The 17,953-nt window shown below is 34.6% G+C and overlaps 1 protein-coding gene across 4 annotated transcripts in view; it reads left to right on the forward strand.

The window, feature by feature from the left end:
• LOC106869372 (potassium voltage-gated channel protein Shal) overlaps positions 1-17,953 on the forward strand; it is a 442,940-nt gene that overhangs the window by 336,124 nt on the left and 88,863 nt on the right. For all 4 annotated transcript variants that reach the window (XM_052966873.2, XM_089350211.1, XM_089350212.1 and 1 more), the window contains exon 2: positions 12,439-12,601. In XM_052966873.2, coding sequence (XP_052822833.1) covers positions 12,439-12,601 — 163 coding nt within the window. The remainder of the gene's footprint in view (positions 1-12,438; positions 12,602-17,953) is intronic.

Below are 17,953 nucleotides of genomic sequence, written 5' to 3' on the forward strand. Positions count from 1 at the left end.
TGCTAATGGCACATAAAAAGCACCCAGCACACTCAGAAAAGTAGATGATATTAGGAAGGGCAGCCAGCCATAGACGTCATGCCAAGACAGACAATTGGAGTCCGGACCAGCTCGCCGGCTGGCTAATTCCTGTCAAACTGTCCAACTCATGCCAGCATGGAAAACAGACATTAAACATGTTGTGTTCTTGAGCAAGACACTTTATTTCTCGTTGCTCCAGTTAACTCAGCTGCGACATCACTGGTGCCAAGCTGTATCGGCCCTTTTGACTTTCCCCTTGGATAACATCAGTGGGGTGGAGAGGAGAGGCTGGTATTCATGGGTGAATGCTGGTCTTCCATAAACAACCTTGCCCAGACTTGTGTCTCGGAGGGTAACTTTCTAGGTGCAATCCTATGGTCATTCATGACCGAAGGGGGTCTCCTGCTCCATATACACACACACTCTGGCATTGCATTACTGTCATCTTTATCCTCTTCCAACTACTCCTATCCACCATTATATAATGTGTGGTAGACATGTATTCCTTTGGAAGCAAAACATTAGGCTTGTCTCTCTATCATATTTAGCACTGGCATAAAGACACCTCCCTTAAATGCTTAGTAGTAGAAGCTTTTTCCTTTCCCCACTGTCCTCTCTCTGTGTCTCACAAGCTACTTGGCAACCTTACTTGTGCCAGTGACATGAAAAAAAGCACCCTCTGTACACTGTAAGTGGTAAGCATTACAAAGAGCATCCAGCCATAGAAACCATGCCAAAGCTTATATTGGAGCTTAGCACAGCTCTGAAGCTCACCATAAGCTATCAAACTGTCCAACCCATGTCAGCATGGAAATCAGACATTAAATAGTGATCATGGTGTATGTGTATACTTATATAATACGTACATGTATATACATTATGGCTGCAAACATGTGTTTGAGTATTGCTATCATCTGATTGAAAGTCCCATACATGTGAAGGCTATGACCAGCCGTTTTTGTGATAGGTCTTACTTTTTTCAAGTGATGCCTGAGCATGATGATTTTTTTTATGGTGGAGAAATGTGGCTATAAGAGGCATCAGATGTTGTGTGCAAGAGAGAAGATTGTGCTGGTTTGGTCATGTGATGTGTATCGATGAGGACAACTATGTAAAGAAGCGCTGAACTCTAATTGTGGAGGGTACCTGTGGAAGGGGTGGACCCAGGAAGATGTGGTATGAAGTGGTGTGAAGGATCTTCGAACACTGGGCTTCACTGAAAAAATGATAAAGGACCAGGAGATGTAGCAATTTGCTGTACTTGATAAGACATGTAAAGCTAAGTAAAATAGCTGTCTTCCACACATACAGGCTTGTCCTTTCAGGCACTGGCACCACATAAAAAGTACCCATGCTGGAACTGCACAAATGAACCCGTGCTGGTTGCACCGTAAAGAGCACCCAGCACACTCAGTTAAGTGGTTAGCATTAGGAAGGGCATCCAACTGTAGAAACCATGCCACAACAGACAATTGGAGTCTCGACAGCTCGTAGCTGGTAAGCTCCATGTTAAATCGTCTAACCCATGCCAGCATGGAAAACGAGTGTTAAACAATGATGATGATGATGAATATATGCTTATATACATACATACACACACACACACACAAATATGTATACATCCGTATAAAATACATAGGTTTCTTAAGAGCTTTATGATAAGAATGTACAGCATGTATAGTTTATGAGAATTCTACATAGTTCAGACTATAGAATAATGTTTCTGATTGATCTAAATGTTATAAGAAGAAATCCAAAAGTACCCACCTCTTCGCACGTGTATGCATATAAGTATACATACATATATATATATATATATATATATATATATATATATATATATATATATATATATACTCATGCATACACATGTGAAGAGGAGGATGTGTATATATATACATACATGAGTGGTTGGTGTTAGGAAGGGCATCCAGCTGTAGAAACTCTGCCAAATTTAGATTGGAGCCTGGTGTTGCCATCCGGTTTCACCAGTCCTCAGTCAAATCGTCCAACCCATGCTAGCATGGAAAGCGGACGTTAAACGATGATGATGATGATGATGATGATGATGATGATGATATATATATATATATATATATATATATATATATATATATATATATATATATATATATATATATATATATACATACATACATACATACATACATACATACACAAGCACACACACACACAGAGTAATGTACTATTTTAGGGTGTGTCAGAGGCTATATTTATTCGTGATATACTTTTTAATGCTCAGTGTGTATGAGTTTACAATTAGCTTAGGTATATATTTCACACAACTGGTTTGTGTGTATTGACTATATTTAGTCTTCACACTACAAGTGTGTGAGTGTATAATAAGTTCATGTGTATATTTAGTACTTCTATTTTATGTATTTTTTATCAACATATTTCATCTAAGCACTCTAAGTATGTGTACATTTAGTTCAAGTGTATACTTAGTAATACTAGTTGGTGGAGATTAGATATATATGTTTAGTTTTGCTACAACAAGCATACACTTTATTTCCTCAACATGTATATATAGATATATCAAAGAATATATTGAAATATGTCACAAACATATTTTAACTAAAGTTTGCTTATGCCTAAACACTGCTTGGTGCTGATACTGCTGAATATATATGTGTGTGTGTGTGTGTGTGTGTGTGTGTATATGTGTGTGTGTGTGTATGTGTGTGTGTGTGTGCGTGTGTGTGCACGTGTGTGTGCAGGAGTGGCTGTGTGGTAAGTAGCTTGCTTACCAACCACATGCTTCTGGGTTCAGTCCCACTGCGTGGCACCTTGGACAAGTGTCTTCTACTATAGCCTTGGGCCAACCAAAGCCTTGTGAGTGGATTTGGTAGTCGGAAACTGAAAGAAGCCCGTCGTATATATGTGTATATGTGTGTGTGTGTGTGTGTGTGTGTGTGTGTGTGTGTATGTTTGTGTGTCTGTGTTTGTCCCCCAACATCACTTGACAATCGATGCTGGTGTGTTTACGTCCCTGTAACCTAGCAGTTTGGCAAAAGAGACCGATAGAATAAGTACCAGGCTTACAAAGAATAAGTCCTGGTGTCGATTTCTTCGACTAAAGGTGGTGCTCTAGCATGGCTACAGTCAAATGAGTGAAACAAGTAAAAGAGTAAAAGAATATATATAAATTATTATTTCTAAATTTCTGAGTGACAAACATTCAGTAACAGTACTCTAGAGTAAAGATTATTTGCCAACATAATGTAGCAGTCCAGGTTCGGATGATGGCTACTGTTATTTGGCCCCAGGAAACATGGTCTCTAGCTGGATAGAGCTGAGTGAGGACACTAAACTCCCTAGTTCGAAAATATAAGAAAGCAGGTAGTGTGTCAATAGCCAACTGGAGATGATGTGTCTTGGGGCTAAATAACAGTAACATACGTCCGAACCAGGACTGCCACATTATGTTGGCAAATAATCTTTTATTCTCTCTCTCTCTCTCTCGCTATATATATATATATATATATATATATATATATATATATATATATAGAGAGAGAGAGAGAGAGAGAGAGATAGAGAGATAGATAGATAGATAGTAAAGCCAGTTGCTACATCAAAGTGGATGTTGAATATTACTACCAGTTTAACCCCAGGCAGATTCTCTGCCAGTGGGTAATCGGTACAACATTGCACCCTTTATATACAATATACTGTTAGCAGGTATCAGGATCACGAGGCTGACTCAGTTTCAAGCTATTTGGTTCATCCTCAGTCGCGAGCACCTTTATGCCGGAACCAAAGCCAGAGTCTTTTAATGCTATCAATATATTGTAAACAAAGTGACCATCAGTCACTGATTTGCAACAAGCAAAATAGCTAATTGTAAAATCTCATGAAGAGACCAGAGTAGTAAATATTTATATAGAGTAATAAATATTTATATATGTAATGTTTACTACTGGCATAATAGACAGTGGTCTAATTTCATGATCATATTATTTACTTCAGCATCCCAATTTAGACCCTCTTTGGAGGATTTTAGTTTAGAATCACAATATGACAGTTTTACAACCCCATTATACGGAATTGTATTTTATTTCAGTTTCTTATCTGTGGCTAATACATGAGTTAGTTTTTTCTTATGATAATCAGTTATGTGATAAATATTGTCTTCTATTACTTGAGGGTGCTTCTACACAGCCATTTAATATGCCAGAAATATCAGTAAATATCCTTCAAATTACACCCTCCCATCTTAAAAAAGAAAAAAAACAAATTAAATAATGTCATGGTAGACACAGTGTAACTTCAAAAGTTTTAATCCACAGTTCTGCTTGATTAAGGTTGAGCTGGGGTTAAACAAAACCAACATCATCATTCAAACATTCACTTTTCCAATATTGCATGTGTCAGATTGAATTTGACAAGGCAGGTTTTATATGGCTGAATTCCCTTCCTGTTGCCAATCCTCACCTGTTTCCAAGTGAGGTCATATTTCCCTACGGCTGGATTGGTTTCCATAAGGACACCACTTGCATGATGGTGATATCTATTTGTACCAGTCACATTATGTCAAGAAAAGAAGATACAAGCACACGCATACATGTACACACACATATATACATGCACATATACATATTTAACTGTTTTCTTCTAGTTTCTTGATCAAATTTACTCACAAGGCCCCAATACACAACTGGTACTTAATTTATTGACCCTGAAAGGATGAAAGGCAAAGTCAACCTCAGCAGGATTTGAACTCAGAATGTAAAGACAGATGAAATACCACTAAGCATTTCGCCCAGCATGCTAATGTTTCTTTTCTCCTCTAGGTACAAGGCCCAAAATTTTTGGGGAGAGGGCCAGTCGATTTCATTGACTCGTGGATGGAACTGGTACTTAATTTATCGACCCTGAAAAGATGAAAAGCAAAGTCGACCTCAGCAGAATTTGAACTCAGAACGTAAAGACAGATGAAATACCACTAAGTATTTCGCCCGGCTTGTTAACATTTCTGCCAGCTCGCCGCCTTCACACCTATCAATATCCACAATAGATACGCTTAGTGAAGTATGATTCGTGGAGGTGGCTGAATCAATAAAAGCTTTACTCAATTCTAAATCTTAGCTAGTTTACTTTTCCCTCTTTCTCCCAGGTTCGAATCCTGCAGCAATTGACATAGACTTTCATTCTTCTATTGATAATATGTAAGTGGTAGTATTAAAGTGAGGTTGATATAATTGAATATAACCCCATTTCTCTCTCTCTCTCTCTCTCTCTCTCTCTCTCTCTCTCTCTCCAACAAAACATCGACCTTGTGTATTGTTGGCAAAAAGAAATTTCTATTTAAATATCAACACCTTGCAACTGTGTGTATGTTTAGTTCAGTACATAAGTGTTGTGATAATAGCTATGCCACTTATACTTAGGTATATTATTTGATAAACTGCTATATTTAATCTGTTACAAGCAGTATATAACTTATTTAGTATTTCTATTCTATTTCATTCATATCACTTACTTTCTCATTTGTTTAATTCAACTGTCAGTAGATTATGTTAGCTATTCAGTACTTCTAGCGCAGCTATATTTTGCATGCTGCTGCTGCTACTACAACTACGACTGCTAGTAATTCATTTGTTTTGTTCAATACTACTAATTTTCATATACATACATATATATATATATATATATATATATATATATATATATATATATATACATTTATTTACTGATTGTTTTTCCCTTTTGTTTTAGTCTTGTTTGTTTGTTTGTGTCTTCTCTATGAACAATTCTTGTTGGTAGCATAGCAACACAAACAGATGCATATTGTTTTCCTACTGGCTTACACAATGTAAATCGCTGCTGGTGACTTCATTTCTTCTATCCTTTTGCCAGGCTGAAGTTAGAATCATGAAAGAGCTCGTATAATCCAGTCAAAATCTTCGCCGCTCAATCAGCCAATGACATGCCCTCCTTTCACTCTAATCTGCTTTCAATAATTTGTGTATTAAGATTACATCTCTATTTAGCTACTTTATCCTTAAATTCTAGGCCAAAACTAGATCAGATACACACATATAGACAGATGTACATATAAATAGACAACGTTAATGAATGACACTTTATACACAGGTGTAGTAATTTGTGTGTGCTTATGCATGTGTATGTATGAGTGTGTATACATACAAATAGACAAACAGACTAATGTATGAGTACATACATTGTTAATTAATGAATTCTTATGACTGTTAGTACTGAGAAGAACATGTATTTGGCATCTACACACAAATATGAACACACACACACACACACACACGCACACATACCTAGAGAGACAGACAGATCTGCATATTTTGTGGGTTTTTGTGTTTATGTTTGGTTCTGTAAGCTATTATTTTCCCTCATTATATATTCTTTCACTGCCTCACTCCACAATTTGAGACTAAGCAAGTTTAATATTTTAAATAAAATTGAATATTTTTCTTTAAATTGAAGCAACATTAATAGTTAAAACTAATCAAGCAAGGAATGTAACAGCAAATCAATACTTAATAATATATTCAGTTAATTAAATTATATAGTTTTCTAATGCCTACCTATTGATATTTTCATCTATCTACTTTTATAAATCACACAAGAGAGGTAAACATGATTGGTTATTTTGAACATGATGTTTTATGAAAGAATAGAATTGTGATAGTCATTTTTGAGGGGAGGGGAATTAATGAGACATGTATTAAAACTGGGTCCTGATTTTGATTTGTAGAAGAAATAATCTGAAATAATTAAGTTATTTCAGATAATGTGGTGGAGTAGCAGAGACGTTCATTCTCTCACAGTCTGAGTTCAAATCTTGCCAGAATGAACATTCGTTTTTATCCTGATAAAATAACTACCCAGTATTTATGGGGACTGATTCATTCAACTAAACCTCACCCGGCCAATTTTGTAGATTTGGACCTCACATGAAAATTTTATTAATGACATAAATGTGGCTGTGTAATTAAGAAGTTTATTTTGCTGCAACATGGTTTTGAGTTCAATCCCATGGTAAAGTACTTTCTACTGTAGCCTGGAGCTGAAAAACAACCCTGTGAGAGAAATTTAGTTGACAAAGACCATGCAGAAGCCTATTACATAATGTGTGTGTGTTTATCTGCATGTCCTTTGGCACTGACATCACTTGGAGAGCAGTAATGTATATTTATGTGTGACATAAACAATGTCCTGCAGCTCAGTTGTTCAATGAACAAACACCCGTGAAATAAAGTACCTTACTTGGGGACAAGGGCTGGTGCTAAAAAGGGCATCCAAATATAGAACACTGCCCCAAGAAGTCTTGTCCAACCCATACTGATATCAGAAAAGCTTACCAATTAAGGTATTCATCTTTCATACTTCATCACCACTACCTTTAGTATTTTGCTGTGAACCTAGTAAAGATATTTTAAATCTTATGGTTCAGCTCACTTAATAGTGAATAAGAAACAAACATATGACAAACATATGTTTGCATAAATTAAAGATTATTATTGTCAATAATATCATTTTGTTGTGATCTATGCATGTAAAGCTTTCACTATGGAATGAAATCAAAGATATAATCTATGATATACATAGCATATAGTTTGTAAAAGAAATTTCATCCTAAACTATGTAGACAATCTATTATAGATACACTATTTATATTATTTGTAAGTCAGTTGATTTATACATATTTTAAACTGATTATAATCTATATTATAGATGTATTTATTGCTTTTAGAATCCATAGTTGTGAGGCAGCTATTGAGTGTGTATGCATACAAACTGGGTTCAAGTCCAACTATAAGCACTCTTCTCATATGAAAATGCAATGTAGTAGAATGCATTAAGACTTGTTGAGGCATTGCCAGTGCAGCCATATATATAGATAATGCTTTCAATTTCATTCTATTATTATCATTATCTTTTTTTGAAATAAAATAAAAATAAGAGATAACATGTCTTATGTTAAAAGAGGACAACAAGTGGTATAACAAAGAATATAATTTTCAAAGATCTTTTATAAAACTTGCACCTTTACTGTTACCTTTGAAGTCTCAACACCAGCTAAATGATCAAACATTTTGGGAAAAATACAATTTCATAAGAGATTATGTATTTCATATATACATAATGTTTTCAATATATTTCCAACAATTTTACAATTTTCAAAATATTTTTGATAGATAAATCCAACTTGATTCAGAAGATTGTCTTTATGTATCAATAGTGTTTAGCATTTGATAATTATAATTATGTAAACTGGAAAACCATTCTATAAACTAGATTCCACATAATTAAAAGACAATACGCTAAGCATGTAAAGAGCATAGCACATGTAATACCTGAAACAGATTAAACTACTATTGTATGACTGCTAATATTTGCTTCAGCTTTACATTGGTACCAGAGAGAAGCCACCTCATACTGAGTAAATAATGTCTCCAGATTTCAACAGTATTAGCTAAAATAGTAAAGTATGTCTTAGATAATTTAGTCACATCTTTCAATATTCTGAAGTTAAATCTAGGGTTAACTTTGCCTTTCACTTGTTCAGGATTGATAAAACTGTGCTTTGTGCCAAAATGGTTGTGTAGTAAAGTATAAGATTAGCTGTCAGTTTGAACTTATTATAACATCATTTGAGTAGTATTTTAGAAAGGCACACAACACAGCTTACCTGCAATTAGCTGGTTGATAAACAAGTTCCATTTCTCCACCGCTGGATGATTAAAAAAGGGAAAATATCCAGATATTATTACTGGACTAATTAGTTATGTCTAAATTTTTTAGAACTGCATTCAACCCATGCCAGCATGAAAAGTGGATGTAAAAGGGATAGTGATGAACATCTATTATAATTTTTAAGCAAGGAGCTTATGCTTTAGCTTTTAATTACCAGTTTACTGTGACATTGGTTTGGTATTTGTATTAAAAAGAAATCAGGGTCTAAGGAAATTAATGTTAAAATTCAATACATAAAATTCACAAATATGAATAATTCTAAATGCCATTATGAACACATGAATTCTTATAATTCAGTGCAGAATCAATCTTTAGAAATAAAAAAAATAAAAAGAAAAATGAATAGTTTTCTGTTATTCATGTTGCAGAGAAATAGACTGGGGCAGATAAAGTCATTTGTCTTAGGTACAGAAGAAATAAAATAGCTAGCTGTAGAGCATAACAGAACATCAGCACATGGGCTGTGATTTCATATCTGTTGCTCTGCCCACTATGGTATTCCTTTTGATGTTTAACCCTCTAATCTGTCAAATGTGATGCTTATTTGTTCATGTTATTTTGAATTATTCAGGTTCAAGAGGGGTGTCCACAATATTTGCTTGTAACTTTGTTAATTTTTTACATACAGATTTGAAATTTTATCAGTGTGTGCTTATATACCAGTGGGTTATAGTTATGTAATTTAAGCTGGTCTTGTTGATTAAATTTGACTTTTATGGGCAGGTAAATTTAATTAACAGGTGTAAAAGCAATAACATTATGCATAAACACTAAAATTGAAATTCTTAATGCTTGTTTGATTTGTAACTAAAATTATCCCAAATGTCAACCCTTAACAATTTTGCCTATTTTCAAGATGAGGTACATTAATTTGAATTAATTAAAATACAGGTATAAGCAGTACAAGATTTTATTCTTTCTCTATATTTCATTGAAAATAAAGTTAGTCAATATACCATTGACTATGTACTCTTATACAATCTAATGAATACATTTATATAACAGAATGCATCTAATAAAAAAAAAAGCTCATTAGCAGATGAGGCAAAGGTGAATACAGGTGTATAACATACTGAAAATTAATATGTATTTCTCACTTTCACATATTTGTAATAAAATGAAAGTAATAACAAACAACAAAATATAGTTATGCCATATTTCTATCATGAAACTGTCCAAAGCACCCTTTACACAAGGGCACTTGGCAAAACGAACACATATATGAGGTCTCGACCCGATATCCTTCTGCAGTTTTGCTTTTTTACAGCAAATAGTCTGCAAACTTTTTCCTTCCATTTATTTTTCCACTTTATGGAAGACAATATTTTCTCTATTGACATCCACCTCAGTTAATTTTGCTTTTCTCCCAGTTCTGTGCTTTCTGGAAGAAAATCCCTATGTAACTGAAATGCAATGTCAACCTAAAATTTCAAATGGCCATAGTCCTTTGGTAGTTAAGGTACTGTGTGGCTTTTTACATAAAAAAAATATGAATTAACTATAGTTAGACATAATGCAGGAGATATATAGATCCCCATACCTTATATCAGGATTCCAATAACTCCACAGTTGAGGAAGCTGTTTGATGCCAAACATAATGTTTAGAGTAAAAAAGTTTGTATTTACGCAGTATCAGTTGGCTGCCATAGTGGATCAGGTCTTCCACAGATAGAAATTGTGTTGAGCATATTTGCTTTCTCCATGACAGTTTCAAAGAACTTTTCAGTAAAAATAAAAATAAATAGTCTAATGGTTGAGCACCGGGAGGCAGACCATATTGTGGACTAGTCTTTTCTGTGAAATCGGGAATTCCGGTTGATGTAGTAATCTTCAACCATGTTGCCGTAATGTTTTCAATATCATTTTCATCACTTTCATTTCTATTACTTTCAGTATTAAAATCTTCCTTGTTCAGCAAAGATTCATAAATGTCAATATGATTTGTCCAAAGACAAATCACTGTTGTTAGCGTTTGTATTTTGTACATCATCAAGAGTAAAACCTTCGAAGTCAGAATTGCAACTTGCTGATGGCATATTGTTAAAAGCTAAGATATATGCATCTCTTCAAACGTAAAAAAAAACCAAGAGGTCTCAAAACTAACACTGTATTTTTACTTGAATAATGGTGGGAAAGGCTTTATCTTACATTATCTCAAAGCTACAAGAATTTAATAATGTGATTTGTTTATTTTTTAGCGATTTTATAGGGAAATCAGATATGGCTGGATTTGGCCAGTTCAAACAAATAAAGGAGAATAATTTTTGGCCAGTCTAAACACTAAAGGGTTAAATGATTTGAGAAATCACAGAAAGAAAGCACAAAACTAAAAAAAGAATAATAACATCTTTTCATGCTCAGAACTCATGGAAAAAACAACCCAGTTGTTAGCTGTTAGAACATTGCATCATTCAAAATTCTATGCTCCCTAAAATTTGCCAGCACTACTTCTGATGTGTATAAGCACCATTTCCTCTTTATAACTCTTTGATTGTTCACTTTTCTGCCATTTTGCATTTTATTTTGAGTACACTGCTTGTACTGTTGGTTCTCATTGCTGTCTTGCTGTACTTGAGTTATTGCTGCCTGTGCCCACTTTTACCCTTTTTCCAACAAGTAATGGCACCTGAACAATGTAAACAATAAGCACATTATCACTATTATTATTATTATAACATGGTGAGCCGGCAGAATCATTAGCATACTTGGCAAAATATTTAGCAGCATTTCATTCATCCTAACGTTCTGAGTTCAAATTCCGCTGCCAAGGTCAACTTTGCCTTTCATCCTTTCAGAGTTGATGAAATAAGTATCTGTTATGCACTGGGATTGATATAATCAATTAGCCCCCTTCCACAAAATTTCAGGTCTTGTGCCTATAGTAGAAAGGCAAGTGAGATCGTTGCCAGTGCCCCTGGACTGGCTCTTGTGCGGGTAGCACATAAGATGCACCATTTTGACCGTGGCCATTGCCAGTACCGCCTGACTGGCCTTCGTAGGATTTTCAAGCGAGATTGTTGCCAGTGCCCCTGGACTGGCTCTTGTGCGGGTGGCACATAAAAGACACCATTTTGAGCGTGGCCGTTGCCAGTACCACCTGACTGGCCTTTGTGCGGGTGACACGTAAAAGCCCCCACTACACTCTCTGAGTGGTTGGCGTTAGGAAGGGCATCCAGCTGTAGAAACTCTGCCAAATTAGATTGGAGCCTGGTGTTGGCATCCGGTTTCACCAGTCATCAGTCAAATCGTCCAACCCATGCTAGCATGGAAAGCGGACGTTAAACGATGATGATGATGATGATGATTATCTTACCTTTTCTAATGAATTGCAATGCACCTGAGCACTATTTACAATAAGCTTATATTCTGTGCTACTAACACTTCATTATGTCTCAAGACAGGGCAATTCCATATGTTTCAGTTCAACTAGTTTTGAGACATAGACTCAAGATTCTCTGGGAATGATATATGTACAAGAGATAACTGTTTTTTACAAAAAGATTGCCCTTTCATAAAATACTGCTACATCCAGAGTTAAGCACAAACTATATTTCCTTATATTTCAGAAATAATTAAATAATTTCGTTGACTTTGTCATAGTTACATTTTGCAACTTTAGTTTCACTTGATTTACTCTATCATTATATATTTATTTTGTAGATATGGTGATATGGTCCCAAACACAATAACTGGTAAAATAGTCGGTGGTGTGTGTTCCCTGAGTGGTGTATTGGTTATTGCATTACCAGTGCCTGTAATTGTTTCAAACTTTAGTCGTATTTATCATCAGAACCAAAGAGCAGACAAACGCAAGGCACAAAAGGTAAATTCAGACTTCGCCATTGTTTTTTTTTTCTTCTTTTTTCAGATATCATTTCTTATTATTGATACTGTTTCTGAAAGTAAAGTTATTTGATGCTAAATCTAACCAATTATTGAAAGATAATTGTTAGATAAGGCCAACAGATATTTTCTTTATAAGGTTTTCCTTTTGTAGTTGATTTGTAGCTGATTGACACTTATGGCTACTGAAATTATAAAAATTACTGTAAGAACTCAGCTTCTGACAATAAAGCTAACCTTTCTATTTACTGAATGCAAGAACAAATGAGTCAGGATTGCTATTAAAAGTATAGCTCCTAAATCATGCTATGATGTAATCATGCAAATAACAGTTCAGCAGACATCAAACACAGTATAATTTACAGATGTGTCGATCAAGGATGGATATATCTGTTTGTATAATTCATTCATTCATTTATCCACACACAAACACTCAATGCGTGCATGTTTGTGCAAGTGTGTATTAGGTATGAGTTCACATACACATGCAGATCGTCAGCATCATCATCATCAATGGCATTATTTTAGGCCCACCCTCAAAGTTAGTTGGATGGTTTGACAAGATCCAATGTATCAGGTGACCACACCATGCTCCAATGTCTCAATTTCAGCAGGCTTTCTATGGCATTATACCCTCCCTAATGCCAACCACTTTACAGAGCGTATTGGGTGCATTTTTGTGGCATCAGTAGTGAGTTTACCTTGCAACTAGCAAGACTAAAGAACCATGACATTGACAGAAAAAAATGACAGAGAGGCTGATGTTTTAAGTGAGTTGATGAAAGGTACAGATTTATATATTGAGTCTTCCCGTAAATAATGCATTTTTTTAATACTTTGTTTATTTTTCAAAATCAAGACAAACAAAATTCTTTTTTTAATCTTAAATTCACTCTCCTTCATTTTCTACAATGTTCTTACATCTATCTGGTAGACTTGCAAAGCCCCTCTTCCAAATTTTACTTGTCCGTGAGAGAAAAAACTTCTCCAGTACTGTTCTGAACTTGTCTACAGAATTCATATTTTTGCCATCCAAATGATTTTGAAGACTGCAGAATAAATGATAATCAGATGGTTCAATGTACAGTGAATATGGTGGATGGGACATCATTTCCCATTCAAACTGCTCCAGCCTTTGGAATGTGATCCACGTTGTATGTGGCCAAGCATTATCTTGACGGAAGAACTCTTTTCATCTTGAGACCAAAGATGGTCATTTTTTTTCTAGCGCTGACTTAAGCTGCTCAAGCTATTCACAGTAGATCTCCTTTGTTATCATTTGGTTTGGGTTTAAAAGTTCAATGTGGACCAAACCTTTTATATCCCACCACATTGATAACACCTTACGTGGGTGAAGACCTTTTTTAGCTTGGAGTGCCGAAGTATCTCCTTTCCCTACCCACTGTCTTCAGTGCTTGACTTTTTTATAGAGAACCCATTTCTCATCACCAGTCACTATTCAGTCCAAAAAAGGTTCATTCATGAGATGTGACAGCAAAGAAGAGCACACATTGACTCACTGCATGTGATTAGACTCGGAAAGTTTGTGAGGAACCCATTGACACAATTTGCTGACTTTTCCGATGGCATGCAGGTGTTGATGAATGGTTAAATGACCAAATCCAAGCTTCTTTGCTAGTTCTGCAACAGTTAAGACAGGATTTTGTTCCACCATTATTTGCAGGACATCCTTGTCAAGCTGTATGGATCTTCCAGGATGAAGCTTGTCTTCTAAGCTGTAGTTTCCAGTTTGGAATTTCTGGAACCAACATTGACACTGGCTTATGCTTATTGTCCATTCCCCATATACTTCATTAATATTCTTTGCACTTTACTTTTCGTTGTTGCCTTTATTGAACTCATAGAGAAAAATAAGCTGAATATGCTCCTTTGTCACTTCCATTATAGCTTTGAAAAAATAACTTAAAATCGAACTGCACCTTTCAAAACTTGCACTAAGAATAGTACAAGTTAAAAACCACTACCTGCTCTTATAGCAAGTTGATGCAGGTAGGTTATCCCGTCCTCCTCTGACTTTTAGGTCATGCAATTGAAAAAAAACACATTATTTATGGGATGACCCAATGTGTGTATATACATATATATATATATATATATATATATATATATATATATATATATATATATATATATATATATATATATACAGCGTGCGGTGAATAAACTGTCATCTAAATTACACAAAAATGAAAATAACATTCACATCTCATTTTAACAGATATATTTACCAAAATTACATAAAAATATCTTGAAATACTAAACAGTAGATTTATTCAATAAAAATGCCATTGGCTCCAGCAACGACCTTCAGATGACTTCGGAATCTCTTGCAGCTCTTCTGGACGGTCTCCTTGTTTAAGTTGGTGAATGCTGCCATAATCCTTGCCTTCAGTTCATCTTTGTTGTTACAAGATGTATGGAGGCATAACGTTGCCATCACTAGTTATCACTCCAAACACCATTGATGTTGACTGGATGTTTGATTTTTATTACACTTGGTACATGTCCTCAGTCAAATCGTCCAACCCATGCTAGCATGGAAAGCAGACGTTAAACGATGATGATGATGATCATCATCATCATCATCATTTACAAAATATACCAATAACTTCCGAAGGCATCGAAGTAGTCCAGAGTCTTGAATCCATACTGTTAGCTTCCCCACTATTATACTAAAATTCATGTCTGATCTGTATATTCCACTTAAGTCATTCTTCCACACTTAGCTTTCTTATTATCCACCGAAAGACAAAATGTGTGAACCTTTGGAAGTTATATTTTAGGTTAATAAATGGAAAACAGATATTTTTTTTCTTAAACAAATCTTTTTCATGTAGTATTTCCATTTTTGTTCTATGTTCATATTTTTTTTCTGTGTGGAATGGTTAATTTTATAGCTGAATGCCTTGAAGTAGGGCTTGTTTTTAATACTGAGTCAAGCAAACTGAAATAAACAGTATCAAGTATTTCGTACAGAAGTGCAACACAATGACAGAACTAGAATCTGAACTTATGACAGGGTAGTGTCTCTATAAACCCCAAACTGTATTGTACCAAAGCTCAGTTGAAACTGGCCTCGTTTCTCTTAGAGAATGTTTATGTTTTCTAACATTTATATGCATCTTCAAACGTATTTTCATATGTGAGAATATTTATCGGTACATAAGTATGAGTAAATATATATTGTGTTTGTGTGACTTTTCATTTTTTATTTTATTTCATTTTTTTTTAATTTTTTATCTTTACTGATTGAAACATTTCTTCCATCTCTGACATTATGCCATATCTTCTGCAAAATATTCAAATATCAAAACTATTATTTCACAGGAAGAAAAAAAAATGAAAAACTTCAATTGTAGACTAATCTTTATGATATACTGAAAACAAGAGAGAGAGGAGGAAGAGGAGAAAGAATAAATGATGAGAGAGAAAATATACCGTTTGTACTTCATTACTGGAAAAGTAGTATAGATTGGAATAAAGAAATTGTCTACTTACTTACCGGAAACCAGTTGGGAGATTAAGGGCAATAAATACTTTATTATACTGACATTAGAAACTGAATGCTTCCAGATAATATATACATACATACATACATACATACATACATACATACATATATACATATATATATATATATATATATATATATATATATATATATATATATATATATATATATATATATATATATATATATATATATATATGTATGTATATGTATATAATAGTCTCCAAAACATTATATATGACAAAACACCACTACATAGACCTAGTTGCAATAGAAGATCTTAACTAGATGTAAAAGATATAAGTATTGATCTTCAGTTTCAGATGAGACTGTTTCAATCCTTTGTAAGAACCAGCAAAATTGTATATACAGTTATTATTTTCCCTGTGCATGTAGTACAGCTACTTTAGTTGTTTGTTATTCTCTTCATAGTAATCAATACAGAGTATTTACAACAAAATTACAAGAAAATACCTACGGCATAAACCTTTTTGTTTTAAATATTTCATGCCCCGATTTCTTTTAAACACTACCAGAATATTTAATAACCATGACCCCAACAATGACAGCTTTTAAAGATAAGCTTTTGCACTACAAAGATATGTAACAGATTTTAAAAGGATGTCAAGATTTGAAAATAAAGATATGCGTTCAACAAGGCAAAGCAATATGTCATCAGAAACAACAGCAGCAGCTTCTTAACATCCATTCTTCCATGCTTATATGGGTCTGTTCATGTAGATTTTCTGTGGGGAGATGCTCTTCCTGTTACTAACCCTCACTGTTTCCAAGTAATGTAGTATTTTCTCTAATCCTTCAAACAGTGAACAGCCTGGTAGCTGGACATGTTTTTATGTAAGATTGCAAACAAATGACATCAGTTGTAAATAGTGACTTAGTTACTAATTAGCATGCATATGTCAAAACAGAGGATAGAAACAAATAAATATACATGTATGCATATATATACACACACACACAATCACCACCACCACCACCACCACCACCACCATCATCGTCATTTTAATGTACACTTTCTATGGAGTGAAATGAAGCAGATCTTCTATGGCTAGATGCCCTTCTGTTGCCAATTCACACATTTCCAAGCAAGGAAATATTTCCAAATGGTCAAACATGTTTATGCAGAAAATTGAAAATGAATAACACTGCTTCTATGACAGTGACACTCACAGCTATTGCATGTTGTCAAGACACACACACGCACACACACACACACACACACACACACAATGAGCTTCTTATAGTTTCCATATCCATTAACAAGGGGTTGGTCAGCCTAGGGCTCTAGTAGAAGAAACTCACTTAAGGTGTTAAACAGTGAGACTCAACCTGAAACAATATACTTGAGAATCAAACTTCTCGACCATATATGTGCATATCTGCGTGTGTGTGTGTGCATGTGTGTACACGTATATACACACACACAGACAAACAATGAGTTTGTTACAATTTCTGTCGACTAATTTCATTCACAAGGCACTGATCAACACTTTGCAGCTATAGCAAATTGGGCAGAAAGAACAAGTATCACAAGGTATTTTTGTCTGAAAGCACCTATTTACCAATTTTTTGCTGATACATAATTCTTTTACTGACATACACTGATGAAGGATATACAGGTTGTCGTCGACTTACGACCACAAATGGTTCTGACTGACTGGTCACAAGTCAGCCTATGGGCTTACATAGCTTTGTTTATTTTTACTTTTTACATTCTTAAGGTACATTCTCAGGTAAAAGTCACACACAACATTCTGTATTATACTATTATACTGGTGT

Source organism: Octopus bimaculoides, chromosome 4 (assembly GCF_046866305.1).
Source record: "Octopus bimaculoides isolate indiv1 chromosome 4, ASM4686630v1, whole genome shotgun sequence".
Taxonomy (NCBI): Eukaryota; Metazoa; Mollusca; class Cephalopoda; order Octopoda; family Octopodidae; genus Octopus; species Octopus bimaculoides.